We start from the raw sequence: 26138 nt of genomic DNA, 5'->3' as shown, positions 1-26138 counted from the left end.
TAAAAGAATTTATTGCTGCGTAACTTTTCTTCTTAATTCTGGCTAAATCGAACGTAGGAAATTCCAAGTAATTAGCAAACCATTTTATAATAAAGATGAGCCAATCACTTATTTGTAAAAAATAGAAGATTTTTTTACATAAAAAGATAAGAAGATAAACATGCATAAGTTTTGCACAAAAAATGACATAAAAGTTTTCATTTAAAAGATACTATTTGATGTCTAACCTTATCTAAACTTTTGGATGATAATGACATTATGTATATTAAATTCAAATGATGCTAAACATGTTGATTAAAGATGTAAAAATGTAAAACTTTTCTAGTTTAGTACTTATCAGGTGACATATTCAATATTAAATCTCCTTTAATGACAGTTAATTTAACAACATATACATATGGCATGCATGAATGTGAACTTATGCATGTATCTCTAATAGATGTATGATGTATGTAGGTAGACATTTTATACATCATGAATGTCATTTTTAATCCTTAAAAGAATTTGCTGTTTGTATTTGTTCAAGGAAATATTGCAAAAAGTTAGAGAGTTGGTTCATTTTAGGGGATTTTCAAATTGTGAATATTTACGAAGAACATTAGCCGATTAAGTTCAATAGATGGAGTCTAGGTACTTCTGCTTTCTATTACTTTCATTATGCAATCAGTAAATACTATTAATAGAGATTTTATGATGGTTAAAGCATAAACCATGTTCTACTGACTCGTAAATATGCATAGAAATTATGTAAATGTAAATATAAATGATTGATTATTGAAACAGAACTTTATGTTAATGATTATTGCTTCCAAGAAATTGGGTTTTCATTAGAATCACACTTATATATGTAGTAATTTAGCCTTCTATCTTCAATTCATTTGCATTGCTTTTCTGTCATATTTCACTAACATCTATGTCTTTAAGTCTTCCTATGTCAATAACATGCTACAAGGTAATCCCTTGCCTACCCTCCCCCTTTTTTTAATCTCTAATCATGGTCACACATTTTCTTGGTTTTTATATTTAAATGAAAGTTGTAAATGCTACATATCTTGTATTATCATTTCAACATTAGTAGTAATTTAGGTTTGTATCTTGTTTAATTATTCTGTGTTAAAATGTTTTCTCTTTTTTTGGTGTACAATGGCTCCATAGTTACATCATCTTATTAGACTCGTGAACATGGACTTATTAATTATATTTCTTTCCAAATACCTAGTTACTCTTCCTTAGATATTGTTAATGATATAGGCATATCAAAGGGATTCATGCATAGTTTTAGCAACAGTATTGAGTTTGCTTCTTTGGAATCTATTTTACTTTCTATTTTTTATGGTTATCACTGTGTAGATCTATCTTTATACGAGGTGAAAACCCATATCTTTTTCTTTTTGAATCTAACAAAGAAAAGTCAAAGTGTTTTTCGTTATTTAATGATTCAACCTTCATTTTTTTAGTCTGAGTTTTATGAGATGTTTTCTAACTTAATTGATCATTTTTTAAAAAAAAAATCTAAAACAAAAAGGTCAAATTGTTTTGTTATCAAATGAAACAACTACCTCTGAAAGCTCTAGAAAATATTTTATAATGATCATCCAAGCTAATGATTTCTCATTTGTGTCTATTTCGAGATTCACTTCTATAAACCTCTGGAACTTAAATCAACTAAAGGTAAATGTTTCTTCTAGCAGGTCCTAACCACACTTTTTAAACTAAGTAATTTATAAGACCTTTAACTTTATTGTTTCTGCTGCTCAATAATTTTAAATGTCATATTAAAAATGATACAAAACCTAACTAAAAGAATCTATTTAAGTTGCATGGGAAAAAGTAAATGTACCTTAAATAGTGATGATTCATGCACTTGATCTTTTTCCCTACAATGCTGAAACCTTTGCTCTCTGAATTCTCAAGTCTCCAATCATGTACTTTTATAGAAAAATTGCAAATGTTTCTTATAATTATAAATTTGTATTTAGTTTAACAAAAGGTGCCAAAGCATTAAACACTCTAAAATCAAAGAAAAAATAATTAAATTAACTAACTTTAATTGAAAATTAGTATTATTTGCAAAGTTATCTGAACGGGGGTAGTAAAAAATCTAATATTAATGTGAAAAAGAAAATTTCTAGTTAATATTGCAAATTGTTTCTCTAAAGGAGCTTGAATATTTAATTCTTTTTGTATTTGTAATTAATGGTCAATTCTTTTTTATGACTCAATAGAAGTCTAATAATAATAAAAAAAAGAGTTTAAATACAATGTTTAAGAAGTATAATAATAAAAGAGTTCAAATTATAATTTATCTCAATAGATATTTAATAATAACAAAAGTTATTTTAATTAAAATTTATTAAAAATTTTACTAAGGGTATTTTGATCGTTCATTATTATTACTTTTAGAGTTCATATTTTTATATATAGATAATATATAAGATTTTAGTTGTAAAACAAAATGATGGACTAGTTATCTAAAAAGGGATAAGAAAAAATATGAGGCTGCATCGTCGTTTCTAATGATCCTAAACAAATTACACTTAGTTAGCATCCTAATAGGTTTTTAGATGCATTTTATTTTTTTCACAAAATAATTGATGTAATCTATTAGCTAAATTTAATTAGAAATGGTATATTATCCAATTATAAAATAGTTGCTAAAAATACTAATAGATCAGATGTTTTTAAAATATTTTTTCTTATAATATCTTGTTTATAAAAAATTTCTTTGAGAATTTTACTTATTTCTAATTTGGACCAGTCGATAAAACCTTGGTTATATGTGTATTATTGGCCATTGGATAAATGATGTGTTTATGCATTTTTTAGATATTAAGATTGTAATTTCAATATCTTTATTAAATGGATTCTATTATCCATTTTCATAAACATAGACATTTTGCCAAACCATATAAATTATGTGTCTTTTTATTTCATTATATGTTTATTATCTCCTACATATTATTTTAATAATAATAGATAGAATTTTAAAAAAATAATTAAAATTTTGAAAAAAATATTATTAGACTGTGCTAGGCCTAACTCAACACGAAAAATAATATTGTAACTAGCACGGTATGACCTAAGAAAATTACAAACCATCTGCCATTTCTAGGTCATACCTTTAACTTCATGGGCTATGCCAGCACGACACATTAAAAAACAGCATTGAGCCAACATAATCCATTAATATATGGACTAATATTTAAATAGGCAGTGTCGACTTAGTATAGTCCATTTGATATCTCTACTTAAAATTCTCTCATTTATTTTTTTCATTTTGATTTTTTATTATATAATAAATTAATAAATAAATTTTATTATTATATAATAAAATTAATAAATAAATAAAATTTATTTTAATTTATATTAATTTTTAATTATTTATTAATAAAATTATGGAGAAAACTTTCTCATATTAATGCAAATCAAAATCCTTATGTACTCAAGAAAATAATTTAAAACTTTTTTAAATTTTGAATTAATCAATCAAATAATTTAATAATTGAAGGTAAAAAGTTCAATCAATTTTGATCAAAAGAACCAAATTTGGATATAAATAAATTAAGACAAAGGGAGTACTATTTCTTTTTTTTTTCTCTAAAAAATATTAATCAGTACCCTAAATCTCAAAATGTTAATGCCAAAATGGGGGAAAAGCAAGATTACCTAGAGCCTTCAACCAGAAAATGATATCTCGCTCTTTACAATTTTTATGTTATATCTACTCATGAAATATTATTTATTTTAATTAAAAATTTTTAAAATTTTTAAATTTAGATTTATACATATATATCATAATAAATTTTTAAAATATTTTGGTATAAGATTGGACGTTTTAAATTTCTTGATTAAAGTTTAATGTTTTTATCAAATTTAATATAGAATATACAAAATTAGGATCATATTAAACACAAAATTAAAATCACACTAAAAATGAGAATTCCAAAGGTGGCACTCATGTCGTATGGTACTTGGGTCTCTTTTGCTAAGATTCTGAAGCAATTTTTATGGTATAGCATTTTGTCTTTTAATTTATAATTGCTTTATATCAATTATAAAGATTCATTACACTTAAATTAATAGATATTATTGGCTAAAAAATTTTATAATTTTATTTCACAAAAAATACTTTACAAATATAAATTCAAACTTTTTACTTATATACTACAACTGAATTACAAAATATCTCACATTGAAACGCTTCAAATTAAATCTAGAATTACTTAAGTTGCTTCAAAGTCAAAGTCTTTATGTTAACTTAAGTGCATGCACAAAGCCAAAACCCATCTGGCTAGTCTATCAATTAATGTAAGAAAGTACCATCAAATGGGGCCAAATTTGAAGGTGCGCCATCAAATGGGGCCTCAAAGGCAACTATCAAAACCGAAGCATACGTTCAACTAATACCCATTAAGTCCAATCCAAAGACCCATGACCACATTTTCTTAGAAATAGCTGTGACGTGCTCCACCTGCCTTCCCATCAGCGAACTTCAAAGTTCAAAGGATCAAATTTAATGTCCCTTCGTACACGTTGCGGGGCTGGTTTTGGTACGTAGCTTAGCTCAAGAAGACTTAACTTTGCCTAAAGTTTGCTGTCAAGTCCACAAATTAAAAAGCAACATATAGATGCCACACAATCCTTCTCTGCCTAACAGCTTTAAGCGATGGTTAGCGACGAACCATGGAAGGCAACTAAAGTCGCTTTCACTTGATGTGTGTCCAGAAAATGTGCTAACCAGTGAGTTTTAAAGCAAAGTTCGTTCAAAGTCAAGACCAGTACAGTGAAGCAAGAAAAAGCTTCAACGTTTAAACGTATACACTCATAAAACCCATGTTAGGGGCTGAAAGCATGGGCTCCACTTCAATGTTGTGGGATTGGTTTGAGTGCACTAGAAAAATCAAAAACTCAAACCTTCAGAGTGTCGATTGGGCAAAACAATGCCTTCAGCCCTTAACAGCTAGTAAAGTTGCTTTCAATTAGTAAAATATACGTGTTGAAAAGTAACTGTTCCGGCTATGATCATTCAAATCAAAGTAAAAAGCACGTTGCATAGAAATTAAGACTTGGAAGGATGACTTGTTTGCACAACAACCAACCAAAATGATGTTAGTTACAAATTATTATCATTAATTTTTGTTTATAGCCTTATGTACCATACTAGTTCTTACTTTTTATACATGACAAAACCATGAAAAGAGAGAAAACAAAAGAAAAAAAAAGTCAGCTACTGCACGCAGAGTAAATATAGAAAAAATATTTTATATTTTCTTTAAGTAGAAAAAAATTGAAATACAACAGTGCACAATTTAAGGCAAGAGGAAAATTAAAAATCTTTACTATTTGTTCTTTCATAACACCACAAGCGTCAATTGCTAGTTCTCAATATATATAAACTTAAATTTAAATAAAAATTTGTAATAAAAAGAAAATGTAAATTTTGACGTCTGCCATCAGTTCTGTTTCATTCTTTCCTTCTTTCTGGAAAAGTCTCTTGTCGAAGCAACATGTTTGCACGATATGGCAAATGCATTCAATGGCGGACCGTTGTGGAAGCGGGTGGGGGGCCCAAAAATTTTGAAAGCCTTTGAGGCCCATGACAGAGACAATCACAAGAGGATTTAAAAAGCACCATAGAAGAATAGAAGAGGATAAACCAAAAGGCACCAGGGGCTCAATCTAAGGTTAAGGTCTAGGCGTCAATGAACTATGTTAATTGTTGGATTCTTCATTTTTTTTAAAGTATTTATGTTTGACATATATATGATAAATGTAGATATGGATGTTACATAGTTTAAATATATAAAAAAAATTAAAAAAATGCATTATTGTATTAAACATATAATATATATAACATTCATTTTTGAATTTGAGTAACATAATAAATGAAAAAAATCTATAATTTAATTGACCTTTCCAAAATAAAATGTCAAAATCCGCTATTAAATGCATTGCTAATTGTGTATTTATAGTCAATGTGTCATAACATATAGATATGTAAATCTATAACTAGATTTATCAAATGAATTGAGTCACTACCAATCTTTTTTTTTTTAACTAGGTGTGATTTATTACCTAAGGAATATATTCTTTTAAGGAATTCCTAAACTTGACTAAGGATCTCTAAAAAAATAAGTTCGAGTCCACTAACCAGAATAAAGTTCGGGAGTCGGTTACATATATGAAAGGTTATAGCACTCCACATGCCCATCAGAATGATGGTACTATATTATTTCAAATTTATCCTAAGATCTTGAGTCTAATGATTTCAAATTTTATGTTGAAATATTGTAAATAATTTATAAAATTTTTCCATTAATCTGGTAGAATTCTTAAAAAATGTTTCCTCACCTCAAAAGTATTCAAAAATTCAATTTGATTTCTTGAAGATACTCCGTCGCTGGAAAAATATTTAATTATTTATTTATTTTTTTGTCAAAAAATATATCTAATTATTCCACCATTTGTGTCAAATTAGAAATATTTTTTTTTTTTTGAATTTATGAAAATTTTTACCATTTGTACTTATTTAGAAATTCTTTTTATTTTTCTTTAAAAAGAAAATAATATGACAATTACTCTTATTGAAATTTTTCATCTAAATTATTTCACAATTTGGGCCAAATTTAAAGAAAATTTTTCACCCAGAGATTTTTTAGAAATTTACCATTTGAAATTTCTAAGAATCTCATAATTGAGTAATTATCAAATATTTTCAATCCAAATTTTTATTTGGAAAAGAATACAATTTTTTTTGTATTAAAATTTTATCTAAATTATTCCACCAATTGGATTAAATTTAGAGGAAATTTCTCACCTAGATATTCCTTATAAATTTACCATTTGAAATTTTTAAAAATTTCATCATTGGATAAATTATATTTAATTCCAAATTTTTATATTTTTATATTTTTATGTTTTTAATTTTTTTATTTTATTTTGAAAATAAATATTAATTATTGTTATTAAAACTTTATCTAAATTATTTCACCATTTGAGACAAATTTAAACAAAATTTCTCACCTAAGAATTTTATAAAAATTTACCATTTGAAATTTTTATAAATTCTATCATTGGACAATTAATATTTATTCCCAAATTTTATTTTGTATTATTTTTTATTTTAATTTAATAATTAAAAAACTTAAAAAAAACAAATAAATAAAATGTCTAAATAAAATAAATAAGAAAATACCAAAAAAAAATCTAAAACGGCTCGGCTCAAGATAAAAATTAAGGCTCAAAATGCGGCTCGGGGCAATCGGCTCGACTCGGCTGGGATGGTTGGCTGGAATGTAGGTCAGTGAATCGGATTACGATCGGGTCGGGTTGAAACAAACAGAAATACGCAGATCCTCTGGGATTTTTAATGCCAAAACGACCTTATTTTAGTAGGGTATAAAAGGCTCTAAACTCAACCTTTCAGCTGATTACTTCCTTCTTCTCTCTCTTTCCTCTTCTTTGTTCTACCCCTTCTCTCTAAACAGAACCCAGATTTTTGGTTGAAGTTCTGTCGAAATCTGGAAAACCGTCAAAAACTTCAAAGTTGATCAGAATACTTGCCAAAAAACTGAAATATCATCAAAAAATTTTGTCGGATTTTGAAAAATTTTCAAAAAATTTATAGAAAAAAAGGCGAAAAATTTTTCTAAAATTTCTAAAATTTCTAAATTGCTTCTAACCACTTATAGAATATTTCTAGACTCTGTCTTCTTCTTTTTTTAGCTTTTCTGCTCCCATTCGTCTCTATTTTTATGTGTATTTATAGGAATTCAATTTCAGAGTCCTTAACCAATCCAGATTCCTTTTTTTTATTAGATTTCTACTCATTGAATTTATCCAATACATGGTTTAATCCAACCATGATTCCTTGCTGCCTTTATTTACGGTAGAAATCCATTCCCATTTTAATTATTATCTCCTAATTAATCAAGAAAAAAAAGATAAAATAAAATAAATAATAATAATAAAATAAATAATGATAATAATAATAATAATAAATAAATGAAAAATAATAATAATGCTAATATTATAATAAATAAAAATAAAATAAAATAAAAAATGTGGGTCTATCTTGCCTATTTGAGCCAGGCTGAATTGATCCAAACCTAAATCAAATTGAGTGTCTACAGTTGCCCATCTTTGCACATTTTCTGTGAAACAGGAATTGTGCAAAGACGTAGACACCTATTCAAGAGTTAACTCGACACTTTTTGTTGTGTTTTCTTTTTTTTTTGATTAAAAACTTGATCAAAGCTCCTCTAATCAGAAGTTCAACGAATTTAAAAAATAAACAAAGCTTCTCTAAGTAGAGGCTCAACGACTTTGGAAAGATAAATAAAGCTCCTCTAAGTAGAGGCACCACAATTTTGAAAATAAATTGCTCCTCTAGACAGAGATACCACAACTTTTGGAAAAATAAATTTCTTCTCTAAATAGAGGCAACCACAACTTTGAAAAAAAAATAAATTGCTCACATAAACAGAGGCAACCATGACTTCTGAAAAAATAAATTGCTCCTCTAAATAGAGGCAACCAAGACTTTGAAAAAAATAAATTGCTTATCTACAATCATGTCCAAAGGAGTTATAGATCAGATCTGATGAAATTTGTAATGGAAACTCAAAGATTCTCAATTTGAGTTTAAAATTCTATATTTTCTTTAAATGCATTGCACTCAAATATTCTAGAAATAAAAGTTATTTTATACTAATTAATGAATTAAAATATTAATTAATTTATTTGTTAGGATTTCTGATTAAGAAAATCACAATGTGATATCATACTTAAGAGAAGAAAATGGAAGCATTAGAAATCACTTTGGAACAAATAATTGATCCATCATTTGCAAATACAAAGGTTTATAATATTCACTTTTATTAAATAATTATTTTTGGAATACTATCAAAAATTAATTTTCTTTAATTTTGTAAAAGATGGTATATTCATTCAAAGCAACTTTAATTAATATTACAAATAAAGAAAAACCTTGGTACGATGCTTGAAAAGAATGCAAAGGGAAGATAGAAATTGATGAAGACATCAACCAAACATGGTGCAAAAAATGCATAAAATTCACTATAAAATTTGACCAAGGTAAGAAATTTCATTATAATAGCATGTTATATACATAAAATAAGTATGCATTTTTTATTCTAATCAAATGAAACTTCAAACTAATTTATATCATGTGAATAGGTACATGTTAAAAATGGAGATTAGTGATGGAAAGGAAAGTATTAATACTCACTTTATTTCAAGCAATAAAAACTCTTATTGGTTGTGAAATTTTAAAATATCTCAAGTTCTTGAATGATAAGGTAATGGATTATTATTTACATAATTGTAATTTAATTTAATATAATATAAATTAACATTATTATTATTTAATCACAGAAAAAAAAAAACAAAAAAAAGAGGAGAACATGATTATTACAATAATCGGGTTTTAAGTCTAAATAAGAAATTTAAATTTTCAATGCAAATAGTTCAAAAACAAGAGTTTGAACGAGTTAAATGATGATTGATTGCCTCAGAAATACATAAAATTAAAGATAAAGATCCACCATTAAAGAAAAGAAAAAGAAAGCTTTTGAAAAAGCAAAAAATAGAAAAGAAGGAAAATGCAAAATCTAGTTTGATTATAATAAAAGATGATCCTCTAAACAAAATGAAAATAAAAATAAAAATGAAAAATAGGACCTTACACTAGAAGACTCTGAGAAAAAGTTTCTCAATTGAAAGATAAAAATAGAGAAGGATTAGATATTTATTTTTTATGAAACTTCTTTTTGTGTTTATATATATATATATATTTGAATTTTAAATTTTATTTAGCATCATAATGATTAATTTAATTTTATTATATAAAACTATTAAAATTAAACTATTGTTATATTATATTTTAATTGACTAGCATGTGGCCAAAAACTAGTGTATATATATATATATATATATATATATGTTATAACTTCAAAGATTTTGACCGAATAACTTTGAAAATAATGTTAATTTGATTTTATACACACACATTTAAATAAATAAAAATAATCAGTACACCAAATGATTTATAAACTAATTAGATATAATTTATCTATCAATAATTTAAATATTTAATAAGTAAAGTTTAAATATTTATTAAGTAAATTTATTTAATATAATTTTATTTTATAAATTACAAAAAAGTTAAATATAATTTTATTAAAATATATATAAAAAAGACATGAATACAATAAAATGCCATAACCCTATTTATAACAGTTATAGGTTAACATAGCTTAACATATTTAAGCTTGTGTAACGTGCTATGTTAGTCTACATATTAGCACTAGCCTTTAATGGGTCGTACTGTGTAGACCTATAAACTTAAAACTTTCTAGCTTAGCATGATATATATCGTATTTGATTTAATCCAATTATTTAATAACAAATTGTGTCAAATATGACTTACATTATGCAGTATCGTATGATTGACTGTCTAACCATTAGACACTTCTAATTTTAAGGTAGCATTAAAATTTTTAAGGTAAAAAAAAAAAAAAAAAACCTATGATACGACCAACGATTGCACCATTTATATCTGATAGCCGACTGCTAACGAACTCATCGTGCCGAAAATCTATTTGCGTCTCCATGGACGGTTGGTTGGAAGGCAAGCGACCCCTCATCGAGAGTGCGCTTGAATCGAAACGGGCCCTTTAAGTAATGACTTCACTCCTTCCCAACTATTGTCCATGGGAGCCTAGGATTCCAGACTCGGTCCCTTGTTGGCAGCTCTAGATTTCTGAGAAACTACCCAAAGTAATTAACCCTAGTCCCCACGTAGTCCTACGGTTGTTTTTTATATTTATCCAAAGGAATTACCTTGGTAATTCTGTTCACTTTTAAGCAAGCTATATTCCATCGAAGAACCAAAAGGAAAAAACAAAGAGGAAAAAGAGAAGAAATTAACAAGCTTCATAACTAACTATGAAGATATTTTATTAGTCTGCCTTGAGCAAAACGACTCTCTCTTTGTCTCTCACCTGCACAGGCCAGACTCATGGCTATGGTACTAGCTGTTTTCTTGCTGCTTCTTTTACTTTGCTTACATGTGAGAGCTGATCAAAACCAGCAATCCAATTTGATAAAATTAGGTTCTTCACTCTCTCCCAGAACCGACCCCTCCTCATGGGCCTCACCTTCAGGTCATTTTGCATTTGGTTTCTATCCGCAAGGCAATGGATTTGCTGTTGGTATATGGATTGTCGGTCTCCCGAAGAACACGACTGTCTGGACAGCAAACCGAGATGATCCCCCCGTCTCCTCAAATGCTACATTAAACTTCACAAGAGATGGTGTGTTGGTACTTCGGACTGAGGATGGAAGAGAAAGGCCCATTGCTGATCTGGAAGACACTGCCGATTCTGCATCTATGCTGGATACTGGTAATTTTGTTCTCTACAATAACAGTGATGTTATATGGGAAAGCTTTGACCACCCAACTAACACGTTATTAGGAGGCCAGAATTTAACCCAGAGGGATAGCTTGATTTCCGCTGTCTCAAGTTCGAACCACTCGAGTGGAATTTTTCTGCTCAGAATGCAGTCTGATGGAAACCTTGTGGCCTATGTAAACAATTCCGGTTTACCTGAAACTGATGCTGAATCTGCTTACTGGGCCTCTGGGACTTCTGGCTCAGATTTTAGTTTGTTGAATCTCAATAAAAGAGGCCTTCTACGCCTGTTTGATTATCATTCCAATGCAAATATTTTGGCAAATAGCTCTTATGCTGGGAGTAAAAGAATTACCATCTATCGAGCAACAATTGATCCAGATGGAATTTTTAGAATGTACTTGCATCATTTTTTTGATAGCTGCACCAACTCATGTGAAAAGGTGGTGTGGCAAAATTTAGAAGATCGATGCGAAGTTAAGGGCTACTGCGGCTTGAATAGTTACTGTTCAGGACGGGGAAATGATACTGACTGCTATTGTTATCCTGGTTTTACTGTAATCAGTGACAATAAGACGTCCCTTGGCTGCTCTCAGAACTTCACTGAAGATGATTGCATAGGTAGGAAATATCAAGTGAAGCAATACAATATTACTACCTTGGAGAATATGCAATGGGCTGACAACCCTTATTCTGTGATACAAATGAAGAAGGACGACTGTAAAAAGTCTTGCCAGGAGGATTGTTACTGTGGAGCAGTACTCTATTCCAGTGGCAACTGTAACAGGTATAAGCTACCTCTCAGATATGGTAGAAGAAGCAAAAATATGTCAACTTTAGCCTTCATTAAGTTGATTCATGGAGGCTTCACAAACTACAGTACGCCCATGGTGCCTAGTAGTCCAACAGTCATCAACGAAGAAAACCCACATTTGCTTTTATCTGTTGCCATAAGTTTAGGTTCCATTACTTGCTTGTGTTTTGCCCTTGCAATCTCTGGTTTCCTCATATACAAGCATAGAATTCACAGTTACAGAAAGCATTCAGAAAATAAAATTACTCCAGGATTAACCGAGCAGTTTACAATAAGATCATTTTCTTTTATTGAGCTCCGGGAAGCAACGGACAATTTCAAGGAAGAGTTGGGTAGAGGGTCCTTTGGAGCAGTTTATAAAGGAACTCTACCAGTTACAGGGGGTACTAAAATAGTTGCAATTAAGAAACTAGAGAATGTTGAGGACGGAGAAAGAGAGTTTCAGAAGGAGATGACAGCCATTGGGAGAACTAACCACAGGAACTTGGTTCGGTTGCTTGGTTATTGTGTGGAAGGTTCAAAGAAGCTTCTCGTTTATGAATACTTGAGCAACGGTTCACTTGCGGATTTTCTATTTCATAACAAGGTGCGTCCAATTTGGAAGGAGAGAGTCAGAATTGCATTGGATGTGGCAAAAGGAATTCTTTATTTACATGAAGAGTGTGTTGTCCGTATCATCCACTGTAACATAAGGCCCCAAAACATACTCTTAGATGATTCTCTGACTGCCAAAATCTCAGATTTCGGGTTAGCCAAACTATTGATGGCAAATCAAACAAGCGTTACAGGGATTAAAATTACAGGGGGGCATTTGGCACCAGAATGGCAAAGGAATGCCCCAATATCTGTAAAAGTTGATGTTTACAGTTTTGGGATCGTACTGTTGGAGATCATCTGTTGTAGGAGTAGCATAGAATTAAAGGTTTGTACAGCAGATGAGATACTTCTTTCAAGTTGGGCATATAATTGCTTTCACTCTGGCGAGCTGAATAAGCTTGTGGAAGATGAAGAAGTGGACTTGAAAATGCTGGAAAGAATGGTAAAGGTGGGACTGTGGTGTATTCAAGATGACCCAACTCTACGTCCTTCAATGAAGAATGTGATCTTGATGCTGGAAGGGACGATGGACGTACCCATCCCTCCATACCCACTTCATTATTCCCTAGATGTTTAACAATTTTAATTACCTGATCAGTTCATTATATGTATAAGGATTGTACTCTCATGCATGCATGTTTGCTTCGCATGTATTTTATGTTTTTGTAGTATTAATAATTCTTAAGTTTTGTTAATTTGGTAATTTAGATTTTAAAAATCATTTAATTAGATTTTAAATTTAGTATTAATTATAAATTATATGATAAAACACATTTAAATGTGTCTTCGGGATTATTTTTAAATTCTTTGAATTTATTTGATTCTTGTTTAAATATTTATATATTTGAAATTCATTTTTTTATACCTCTCAAATATATAAATACATTGAATCTTAATTAATTTTTACATAATATTTTTATTTTATTCTCATAATTAAATCAAATCTGAATTTACGATCTCAAATTCATCGTGCATAGCACCAATTATTATGTTTTTTGTATGTAATGTGTAGTTTGGGAAATGCTTCTAAGATACAGTCGTCAATCCTTTTCCTTTTAACAATAACAAATAAAATAGTTGGAGCCCTTAACTTGTTTGTCCCGTTAAGAATTGATTCACAGAATTCCTTTTTTCTTTTTTTATACTGAAAGAAGTGGGAAGACAATGGAATTAAGTAAAAAAAATAAAAAAATAAATTTTTTTTTAATTAATTTATATATAATACTTTTGAAAGACAATATCAAATAATATTAAAATTTAAATCTCAATATTTATATAAATTTTTTATTTTTAAATTATAATTTTTTTTTATAAAAACCTAATACTCATGGCCCATACATTTTTGTTGCTAGTCGCTACAATGATAAGAAACACTAGTTAAAAACAAAGAAATGGAAAGAAAAAGAGTGGAAATTATTTGTTGCTAGTTACAATCATCTTTTTTATACTTAAAATTCTTATTTAATTTTCTTTAAATTTATAGCTAGAGGGGTAATCGAGCCGAGTCGAGTTGATACAGTGAAAAGGTCGAGCTCGAACTCTGCTCCCAACTCGAAGCTCGATACTTGACTCGAATTCGATCGAATTTTATTTTTCTAACTCGAACTCGATTCGTGATCGAAATCAAGTTACTCGAATTCGCTCGATTAAGCTCGATTAATATATTAAAATAAGTTTGATTCTTATATTCGACAAGAGTTTGATTATTGGTGCTCAAACTTGAACTCGAATTCGAGATATTTTATTAATTAAAATAATAAAAAAATTTAAATATAAAAACTCGATTAAGCTTACGAATTACTCAAGTCGGGTATAAGAATATTTGAACTCAGCTCGATCGATAAGTTAAATTATTCGAGCTCGAACTTGACTCTATAATAATCGAACTGAATTCAAATTTTATTCGAATCGAACCTAAATAACTTACGAGTACTAATGTATCATTTACACGTCTACTTGTAGCCACCGAGAGAGAAAAAAGGAGAAAGCTCCCGGCGACAGCGGTTTTGATAGCGACTTTGATATGTGAACAATGAAATATTGGAATTGTCTTCATTGACCGATTAACGCGGTTTGCTTTTCACCTTACTTACGAAGAAAAGTCTACACCTTTAGCACTCTACAGTTAGTAGAAATGAAGCGACTTGACTTTAGAACAGGACGGTATTTACTGAACCTTTTTGCATTTGATTGTATATTTCAATCTCCTGCTTAAAAGATAAGTTCAAACAAAAGTACCTATTGCACTGACCCTTCTCTCTCACACGCTCACCATGACTTCCATGTCTACTGTTCTCTTACTCATAAGTTTTCTATGTTTAGCCAAAAGAGGAGTTCAACAAGAGCAATCTAGCCATATAACACCAGGCTCTACCATTTTCCCCAATGCACAAGCCTCATCATGGCCTTCCCTTTCTGGTCGGTTTGCATTTGGTTTTTACCGGCTAGATAATGGCTTTAGGGTCGGGATTTGGTTATTTGCTAAAAGGCAAAAAATGGTTGTATGGACAGCAAATCGTGATGATCCAGCACTACCATTGACTTCGAGAGCAACTCTAAAATTTACTGAGGATGGAAAGCTTGTTTTGACAAGTGAGCAAGGGGAGAAGAGACTTATTGCTAATGTAACTGCCTCCTCTGCATCCATGCTAGATTCAGGCAATTTCGTGCTCTACGACAAGAACAAGAGCATAATTTGGGAGAGTTTCCAGTATCCGACCGATACCATTTTAGGAGGTCAGAATTTGTATCCCGGCAGTCGATTGGTCTCTAGTGTATCAGAAACAAACTACTCGACAGGAAGGTTTCGTCTCGAGATGCAGGAAGATGGAAACCTTGTTCTCTACCCGATGTATACGGACAATACTAGAGCAAATGCATACTGGAGTTCTGATACTTTTGGGACCAATACCAAGTTTCACCTTTATCTCAATTCTACAGGTCTTCTACAGCTCATCAATGAAACTGATTTGAGCACCTACCATACACTTGGTGAAGCGTCTTTTAGTCCGGCTGCCTATAGAAGTTGGCCTGGCTATGACCCTTACCACTACTACAACAACCAAAACAAGAACGCCACAAACAGCACCATTTATCGTGCAACCCTTGATGTGGATGGAATTTTCCGCTTATATTCTCATATATACAATGGAAGTGGTGAAATCGACGTATCGGCTGTGTGGTATGCATTGAAAGATACATGCGATGTTAAAGGCTACTGTGGCTTCAATAGCTATTGCACATACAATGATAACCAGCCTACCTGCCTTTGCCTTCCCGGTTCTGATTTTGTGGATCAATTTCACAGAACTTTTGGCTGCAAGAGGAATTATACTGAAGCTGAGTGTAAAAGTGGTAAGGCTAATGCACACCATTTCAGCATAGAGACCATGGAGAATATAGTTTGGGAAGATATTTATTACAGCAAAGGGCGAATGTCAATGGAAGAGTGTAGCAGATCTTGTCTGGAGGACTGTAACTGTGAGGCAGCGTTGTTTAAGGAAGGGATTTGCATGAAACAAAAGCTTCCCCTAATGTATGGAAAAAGAGATTTGCAATCAGACGAGGAGATCATGGCTTTACTGAAGGTGGGGAAAAGACGCCCAGAAGAACATGAGATCCGACCTATCCCACCACCAAAGCTACCGGTATATCATATCAAAAGCAAAAAAGTAGTGGTGGAAGTTCTTCTTTTGACGTTAAGTCTGGTTACATTTTCCTGTGTTTTCCTTACAATTTTTGGACTATTTGTTTACAAGTTTCGAGTTCTAAGATACAAAAGACTGTTAGAAGATAGAAATTGGGGCCTAACCAAGGAGCTTACTCTGCAATTATTTTCGTATGATGAGCTTCGAAAAGCAACAAACGGCTTTAAAGAAGAGTTGGGTAAAGGCTCATTTGGAGCAGTCTACAAAGGGACCTTATACAAAGGTAGGGAAACTGTTGCTGTTAAGAGACTTGAGAAGTTAGTGGAAGAAGGTGAAAGAGAATTCCAGGCAGAAATGCGAGCAATTGGTAGAGCTCACCACAGGAATTTAGTTCGGCTTTTGGGATATTGCGCTGAGGATTCCAATAGGCTGTTGGTCTATGAATACATGGCTAATGGCTCCCTTGCAAACCAACTTTTCAAGGCAACAAGGCGCCCAGATTGGAATGAACGAATAAGAATAGCCCTGGATGTCGCAAGAGCAATCCTCTATTTACATGAAGAATGTGAGACCCCCATCATTCATTGCGACATAAAGCCTCAGAACATATTAATGGATGATACGTGGACAGCTAAAATTTCTGATTTCGGGCTGGCAAAATTGTTGATGGGAGATCAAACAAGGACCTTCACAGGAGCAAGGGGAACTAGAGGATATATGGCACCAGAATGGCAGAAAAACACTCCAATATCAGTGAAGGCTGATATTTACAGTTTTGGAATAGTGCTATTGGAAATTGTATGTTGCAGAAGGAACTTGGACACCACTGTATCAAAAACGGAGGAGATTATTCTGTCTACTTGGGTCTATAGATGTTTTGTTGGAAAGGAGCTGGATAAACTTGTTCTTGGAGAAGAAGTAGATAAGCAAAACTTGGAAAGAATGATGATGGTGGCACTTTGGTGTATTCAAGATGAACCAGCTCTCCGTCCTTCCATAAAGAGTGTAGTGATGATGTTGGAGGGGATGATCGATATATCTATTCCTCCATGTCCAACTGCTTCTATTTCCTCCATGTAGCTGGGCTAAGTCAATAATCATCTCATGGAAATTGCAGCTGTACTAAATGCATAAGGATTGCTTCATGTATTTTTCTTCTTTCTTTTCCCTGTCAACATAAATGCAAAATGCATATCATGTCCGTTTTTTAACTTCTCTAGTTAATTGGTGGTGAAAACATGGGTGGTGTATTTTATCATTTTTTATGAAGTATAAAATTACGAAGAATTTAAATCAAATCATTAAAAAAAAACAATAATCAAGATCATGAAGTTAAAAAGTTGAGGGTAGAGATTTATGCTCAAAATTTTATCATTTTTGCAGTTGTTATGCATTTTGCTTCCTACTTTTGTGCATGTGCATTCTAACTTCCAACTGTTGCATAGTCTCTATGAAATCAATCTAATAAGAGTTACAGTTTTGTGGTTCAAAGAATTCTTCAGAGCATCCATCCTCCATTAATTATAACCCCCCCCCCCCCCCCTTTTTTTTGAGAAATCTACTAATTATAACTTTAATCAGAAATATATATATATATATATATAGAGAGAGAGAGAGAGAGAGAGAGAGGATAAATATAACTATATATTCAAAAAGCATATTTTTCCATTAAGAAAATCAATCACAAACGATCGAAAAGGAGAAGGAGGAACATAAATTGGCAGTCATTAAATATATGCACCATTAAAAGCATTAATTATAATTTTTCAATTTTTAGTGAATATTGAATTTGAGATTTAATTTAAATAATTTATTTTTTTAAGAGGTAAACTCTTAGAAAGTTTGGATTTTGATCTCCTAATACTTACAAATTCCTCTTTCTAATTCTCCGTTTTCTTTATAAAAAAAAAAGTGAACATTAAATGAATTGGAGGAAGTGAAATCTTATTTTTGTCTTCCCAATCTGTTTGTTTTTGTTTGAAATTTTTATCAAACCATTTAAATAGTGGAAACTTAGGTAAACAAAGACTTGACTTGATACTACTCTATAACTATACAACATAAAGTGAAAGATAATAATAATATTGACACAGTCAAAAATACTCGTGAACAATAATATCGTCTTTTCTTTTTTTTTGAATTGAGTTAGTAATATTGATATATTAGTCATCAATATATTCATGATTTTAAAATGTTTGTATTTTTTACAATATTATGTTTTTGTGTCAATAATATTTGCTCTTGAAAGTCATACTCTCCCATTCCCATTTTTTTGTTAAACCCTCATTCCCGTTAAGTTTGTTCTTGATTGACTTCTTTTAGAGCAAAATCTACTTATACATTGTGGTAATAATTTTGGTACCGCGAGACGTAAAGAATTTTAAAATTAAAAAAAAAAAAGAGGGACCACCAATCTTTTTTAGGGTACGATTGGTCACCTAAAAATTTATCTTTTTAATAAAACTATAAAAGCGGGTTTAAAGTTTATTAAAAAGATAAATTTCGGTCTATGAAAATTAGGTTAGATTCGGGAGTCGATTATGTGTGGAAAATGATTAGCACCCCACAACACCCATAAATTGTACCATTTAATTATGCGCTATTTTCAATATTGGATGAAATTGTTTCGTTTTGATATTTAATAATATAAATTTCCTTTATTTTTTTAAATTAATTTTATCAAAAATATTTATTTAGGAGTATCAAGAAAATCTCTAAGTTAAAGAATTATTTTAAAATTTTCCAACATCTAAGCAGAATTTTAAAGATAATGCTTTTGACTGATATTTACCACGACATCCCTTGAAAATGAAAATAACATCCTTTACAGAAGTTAATTATTGGTGACTCTCCAATATCTAGGTAGAGTACCAAAAATTATTTCCTTTGGAATATTATTTTTATTTTGTTTTAAAATTACACATTTTTAAAAGTGAGTAAATTAAATAAAAAAATATTTTGTATGAAAAAGTAAATGATGGTGTTTTCAAGTAAGTAGAAATTAAAGACAAGAATGCGAACAAGTGCAAACAATAACAAATAAATGCATGTAAGCTAATAAGTACTATGTATAATGATGGAATGCTATCTTGAAATTGGATTCTTAAATATAATGATACCACCTTGACTCTCCAACATCTAAGTAGAGCTTAGGTGCAATTATTTATATTTAAGATTCAGTTTATTATTATTCGCTTTTTATTATTAAACAGTTATTAACCCCATTATTAAAGCAAATTAAGAACTCATGAGAAAAACTTAATGGAATAAGATTTCTTTAAATACCCAATTATTTAGGTGGCATTCAAGAACAAATTACTTCACTTAAGATTTTCGCACATATCCTTAAAGTTTTGAAAAGGTTTTAAGTATAGGTTCAGATCAAGATTTTAAGATTTGGTGAGTTTCGGGCAATGATTCGAGATTTCGTGCCAAATTTGAAGTTTTCAAAATTTTGGATTTTAAGGTTTAAATGATTTAGGGTTTTGATGTTTTAGAGATTGATTTTAGGGTTTGGAGATTTTGGGGTTTCATTTTAGGATTTGGAGGTTTTGGGGTTTGATTTTAGGGTTTGGAGGGTTTAGGGTTTGATTTTAGGGTTTGGAGGGTTTAGGATTTGATTTTAGGGTTTGGAGATTTGGGGTTTGATTTTAGTGTTCAGAGGGTTTAGGGTTTGATTTTAGGATTTATTTTACTATTATTTTATTATTATTATTATTTATTATTATCTTTTTTATATATATTTTTAATTTTTTTATAATAATTCCCCAACATCTAGGCAAAATTATTTTTAAAAGTATATTTTTATTTCCTCTAACATTTAGGCAGTGAAAATAAAATAAATAAAAAAGAATATTATTCAATTTTTATTTTTTTTAGATTATTATTATTTTTTTTAGCATTTTTAACATTCTTTTAGTTATTATCCTATTTTATTTTCATTTATTATTATTTAAAACAATCAAATATTTATTCTAACAAATTTAAAAATTTATCATGCATAAATATAAAAAATTACTCAAAATAACAAAAATAATAATACATATAAAAAATTAGAAAATTCAAAAAAAAAATTTTTTTACCTAAACCGGACCGGTCAACGGTGGTTTAGTTGGACCGAAAAAGGTTCGGTTTGGCGTGAGGTTCGGTTGAGGTGGTTCAAACTAGTTCGTTGGCAGTTCCTCTGGATCGACTGAAGGTTGGATGAGACGGATCAGTGAGTTGGTTTGCGTAGATCTCGAGTCGAGACAATTGACTATTTGTTCTAAGTAATAATAGATATGGCATGAACAAGAGGAGGTGGTGTTGGTATAGGTGAAGGACGTGCTGCACCCGACACTTGAACACGTCTGACTACCTTTGAGAGAAGATGGCAAGTCCAAAAATATGTACATTAGCCAAATTGACCTCTTAACACTAGTTATTGAAGATATACCACCCACCCAATAGTATGATGATAGGGGTGGAGATGCGCACAAGCTAGTTAAGTCTTCTTTCAAAAGGTTGATAGATTCCATCGTTAAGAGCTTCAGGACTCATATTGCAGCAAGTATATGGAATGGGTAGGTAATAAATTCAATCACAATGGCACTTATGATTTATTCTCGTTATTTAATGTTTATAAAGTTAATAACTAGTTTCTATTTATTAATATTGCTATAAGAGCGAGCTACATTAAAATTTATCAACTATGGGGGCAAAGTTACAACATGTTACTTGTTGACAAGAGTAGAGCTAAGGTATCTATCGCATATTTATCCCTCTTGAGAGATCTTAGCCAGACTAGTAGATATGCTTAGGGGACAGCTTACTAAACATATCTATATAGGAAGCTTGATGTAGCCAGCAGGTTTGATGTTCATCAAATTGCTAGTTATATAACGTTTCTCTAGGCATGTATATAAGAATAGTTATATGATATTATTCTAATTTTTTCTTTTATTTGATTGAAACGAACATGGGAATAATGATGCTTCATGCATTTGATGTAGGTATGAATTTATGAGTACTTTCCCTCATTGGTTCCAGTAACTGTACTAGAATATTTTGATACTCAACCTTGTGTTCTACACTAAAGGCCTCATACATATGCCAATAAATTATAGCGATTGTGGGAGTAATTGGATGACTTACGACCAACCAAGATATGCTAAAACCTTATGCAGAACAATGACAACACTCATTACATGAGATTTGTGTTTTTTTTTTTTTTTTTTTTTTTCTGTTTGAAGTGTGGGAGTATCTTTGAGCTATATCATCCAAAAAGGGTTTTACAACAATTCAGTTTTGTATAAACCATTTCTCCAACCCTTTTAGTCCTGTCTTAAGTAGATTGAGGTTTATCTTCTAGCACGGATTTGGTTGTCTACAACTTTTTAGACCAATTATGGAGAGATGTGATATGTATATCTTTTTTGGAAAGCATCGAAGGAGATAATGTCAAACACTAGGCAAGTGTTCATTAAACTAGGATGCATGGTATGCATCAATTGCACATCCATACATTTAGAGTTCGGAAGGAAGACCCAGATTTTAGTCATAATCAGTCGATAGGGAGCCTACCAGTGAAATTGAAATCAGTCAATTTATTTGTTATTGTTGAGTTTAATAGCATTTATGTGTTATTACTATTTATTATCTTGTTGAATTTGAAGAATCATATTCAACGGCGATATCATTTATTGATAGTATTATCGCCGGTGAGTTATATCAGGACCCAATTATATGGAGAAGAACATTTTTTAGTGTATGTGATTGTTTGGGTCCTCAAAGGTGGCTAGTACTCGTCAGTTTAGACTAGCTATCAATAGCAGTCAATACAGACCACCTGATCCTGCTTACTCTTAACTCGAGCATCGACAAGACCACTGCCTATAGCACCTCCCCAAATAGCTCCACTCGCATCTATTTGCTTCCAACCCACAGCAGCACCAACATCACTAGCTTAGTCTCCAACTCAACGTGCTTATTAGAGAAAAAAGAGGATGAAGGATTAGGAGCGGTAGTTATAAGTTTATGTATGTACGGCATGGATATTTGTACATAGTTTCTAACTTTAAAATGTTAAACATTTTTTTGTATATTTATACATTTATACGTATTATATTTGTAAATGTTAAACACAAACGTTTTCATCAGACAACACATACATGTAACCTCCCATTCGTCTAACCTTTCATTTGTGACAAAACTATTAAATAAGGTTTGCTAAATTTTTATTGTGTTTTGTAAAAACTGAATTTAAATAATTTTAAATTTAGAGTAAATAATAATATTAAATTTTAAATAATTAAAAGAACTATCATCGAAAGGTTTTTATTAAATGTGTATTTTAAATTTAGAGTAAATAATAATATTAAATTTTAAATAATTAAAAGAACTATCATCGAAAGGTTTTTATTAAATATGTTAAACTATTTACTTTTTGTACTTTTTTAAGTAAATATCAACTCTCCTATACATAAAGTATCTCTTGAATAGTGAAACTGTCAACCTTGCTTGAACTTACATAAAAAAGTTGTAATCTTAAGTTCTACTTCAATGATATATGAATTATTAGACTTGATAATTCATGTTTTCATATCATGTTCGATATGTATAATAACATGAATTATTAAAACATAAATACGACATGAATTATAAAATGTGTTTAAATCTTAAATACGAACATGACACATTTAATATATGTGTTACTTATGATACATGATATGATTAATAAGTGTATAATTAATTCATTTAAACACGATATGAATAAATACGAATAATACGAATATCCATAAATAGATATGACTAACATGAATATACAAAAATAAACACGATTAATATGTATATATACAAGAACATGACTAAAATAATAAACGATTATAAACTATTCATCATTTACAACTAAATAAATTTGACATATTAATAATATAAAAAAATACTTACATATTAAATAAATAAATAAATTTAATACTCATTTAACATGTATTTAATATATATTTAAATTTTAATTTATATTACATAACTATATTAATTTTTACTATCAAATTTAAAATAATAAACTATTAAAGATTAAAGAATAAAATAATAATGTATTGGACTAATATTAATATTAATATTTTATTTATAGTATTAATATAAAAAAAATTTATAATAATTATTAAATAAGTGTCATAATTAAATGTTTAAAACAATTTTTATATAATATTGAATAACTAATTAAGTCTTATAATTAAAAGATTAAAAATTAAAATAATCTTTATATGTTTATATTAAATTAAAACAAATATAAGAAGTTAAACGTGTTAAATACATTAAACGTGTATTCATATGATAATATTAAATTAAACGTGTTATTCTTATCATATCACGTGTTTAGACAAGTTAATACACATATCACATGAATTGTGTCACATCAAAATTCATATCGATACAAATAAACACGAAATATGTTTTTCTAAAACACATATAAAATTTTTTTTGTGTTATTTTCATGTTGTATTACTGTATTGTGTCTGAAATTATTAGGTCTATGAATCACATATTACCTCTATATGATTCACTTTCATTTCACAAAAAGCTTATTAAAATATAAAATGAATTTAGTTGAATTATTTGGTTCTTCAAGTACAATACATTGACTTTTTGAAATTTCCAAACATCTCATCAAACCATGATATCCTTAGAAATAAAGAATAAAAATAAAAGAAAGGATAATATTTCAAGTATGAAACTTTAGAACTCTTAAATATGATCAATATGACAAAGGCACAATTTTAGATAATCATTTTACTCTGCACATGCATTTTTAAGTGAACACATAAATACTACTTTGTAGGTTATAATTGTCCATTTTTCTTCATACTCAAAGGTGTGAATTTATTGCTGCTAAACTCAGAGCAAATTTGACTTTTTGAAATTTCCAAACATCTCATCAAACCATGATATCCTTAGAAATAAAGAATAAAAATAAATGAAAGGATAATATTGTCAAGTATGAAACTTTAGAACTCTTAAATATGATAAATATGACAAAGGCACAATTTTAGATAATCATTTTACTCTAAACATGCATTTTTAAGTGAACACATAAATACTACTTTATAGGTTATAATTGTCCATTTTTCTTCATACTCAAAGGTGTGAATTTATTGCTGCTAAACTCAAAGCAAATTTGACTATTGAAGCGGGTACAAACTGTATTCTTGCTTGTGAACTTTATTCTGTGCAATTCATGGTTAGTTTGATATTCTTATGGGTCATGTTTATGGTTAGGTAATTAACCTATATTATATGTAATGAATGAAAATTTAAAAGTGATATGAAAAAAATTACTTCAAAATAGTAATAAAGTCGTTTTCACAAAAGTAAATTAAAAAATGAAATTGTTTATAATAATCAAATAAAAAAGGAAAGTCATTAATCTTTTAGAAGTTTCTTTTAATTAATATCTTGATTTTGGTACAGGATAAGTATAATTAGATGGATAAAAAAATGGCATATTATAATGAAAATAAGAATTATTGAAAAAAAAAACAATTGCAAAATTCACAACCAAAAAATTGTTATTATTGATGGATTTTTACTGATGGAATTTTTTCATCACTAATTACTGATGGATTATCAACGGAATACCGACTTAATTTTTAAAACACTTTTACTGATGGAATACCGACAGAATAAAATTTATAGGTAATCAGTCGTTAAAAGTGTCGCATGAATTGTCACCAATTTTACCGATGGATTTACCTACAGAAAAATCTGTCACTAAAAAATTCAAAAAAAAATTGGACATTACTAAAGGAAATTTTATCAGTAAAATTATCTTAAAAAGTCAATTTTTTTTTATTACTGACGAAATTTTTCATCAATAAAATTGTCGCTAAAATTAAAATTTTCAAAATTCTCCCACCATCAATCCCTTTGTTTATAAATTTCCAAATCCCTAATTATGCCATTCCCTTTCCCCTCCCCTCTCCCACTCTCCCTATTTACCCTTCCCTCTCTCCTCACCGCTGCCATCCCCCCTCCTTCTCTCCCCATCACCACCTTGTTGCCTGTGTCGCCACCTTATCCCTTGGCTAGCTTTGGTGTGTGTGTGTATTTTTTTTAATGAGTTTATTTTATTTTTTAGTATATTTTTGAGTTTAGGGTTTAATTTTTTATTATAAATTTGTTGAAACTTATTTAGGTTTTGGTTACCAATATGTTGAGTTTTTTTAGTTAATTATTTGATGAAATTTATTTGGCTTTTGGTTTTATGTTTGTTGAAATTTGTTTAGGTTTTAGTTATATATTTGTTAAAATTTGTTGGTGATATATTTTTATTGGACTTTTAATTTGTGGAATATTGTTAATTTTTGTTTGGATTTTTTTTTTAGTATTGGTTTTAGGGTTTTTTTTTATTTGTTAAGTTATTTACTTTTTATTTGTGAAATTTTCATTGATATTTGTTGGGTTTTGTTATATATTTATTAACTTTTAGATATATAAGAATTAGGGTTGGTTAATTTGGGTTTGATGTGCATTAATATTTATATATATTTATATGGATGTTTTATATTTACTATTGTCTAGATTTTAATAATAATTATAAAAATTAAAATTATTTATATTGATTTGAGGTTATAATTTATATATTACTAATAGCTATCTCATTTTAGA

The 26138-nt window shown here is 29.5% G+C and overlaps 2 protein-coding genes across 2 annotated transcripts; both read left to right on the top strand.

Moving 5' to 3' along the window:
• Positions 1 to 10629: 10629 nt before the first annotated feature.
• Positions 10630 to 13541, top strand: LOC149513778 (G-type lectin S-receptor-like serine/threonine-protein kinase LECRK1). The gene has a single exon (XM_022895233.2). The coding sequence runs from the start codon at positions 11042 to 11044 to the stop codon at positions 13421 to 13423; it is 2382 nt and encodes a 793-aa protein (XP_022750968.2). The 5' UTR covers positions 10630 to 11041; the 3' UTR covers positions 13424 to 13541.
• Positions 13542 to 14979: 1438 nt separating this feature from the next.
• Positions 14980 to 17751, top strand: LOC149513777 (G-type lectin S-receptor-like serine/threonine-protein kinase LECRK4). Its single transcript, XM_089747754.1, has one exon. It carries the CDS (start codon positions 15120 to 15122, stop codon positions 17571 to 17573), a length of 2454 nt encoding a protein of 817 aa, XP_089603880.1. The 5' UTR covers positions 14980 to 15119; the 3' UTR covers positions 17574 to 17751.
• The last annotated feature ends 8387 nt before the right edge of the window (positions 17752 to 26138 follow it).

The sequence above is a fragment of the Durio zibethinus genome, chromosome 18, assembly GCF_047325235.1.
Source record: "Durio zibethinus cultivar Kanyao isolate XHJ-2024 chromosome 18, ASM4732523v1, whole genome shotgun sequence".
Lineage (NCBI taxonomy): Eukaryota > Viridiplantae > Streptophyta > Magnoliopsida > Malvales > Malvaceae > Durio > Durio zibethinus.
This window is presented reverse-complemented; position numbering and strand designations above follow the sequence as displayed.

Excerpts from the sequence above, each read along its gene's own strand:
- LOC149513778 (XM_022895233.2), top strand. The coding sequence starts at position 11,042 with ATGGCTATGGTACTAGCTGTTTTCTTGCTGCTTCTTTTACTTTGCTTA.
- LOC149513777 (XM_089747754.1), top strand. The coding sequence starts at position 15,120 with ATGACTTCCATGTCTACTGTTCTCTTACTCATAAGTTTTCTATGTTTA.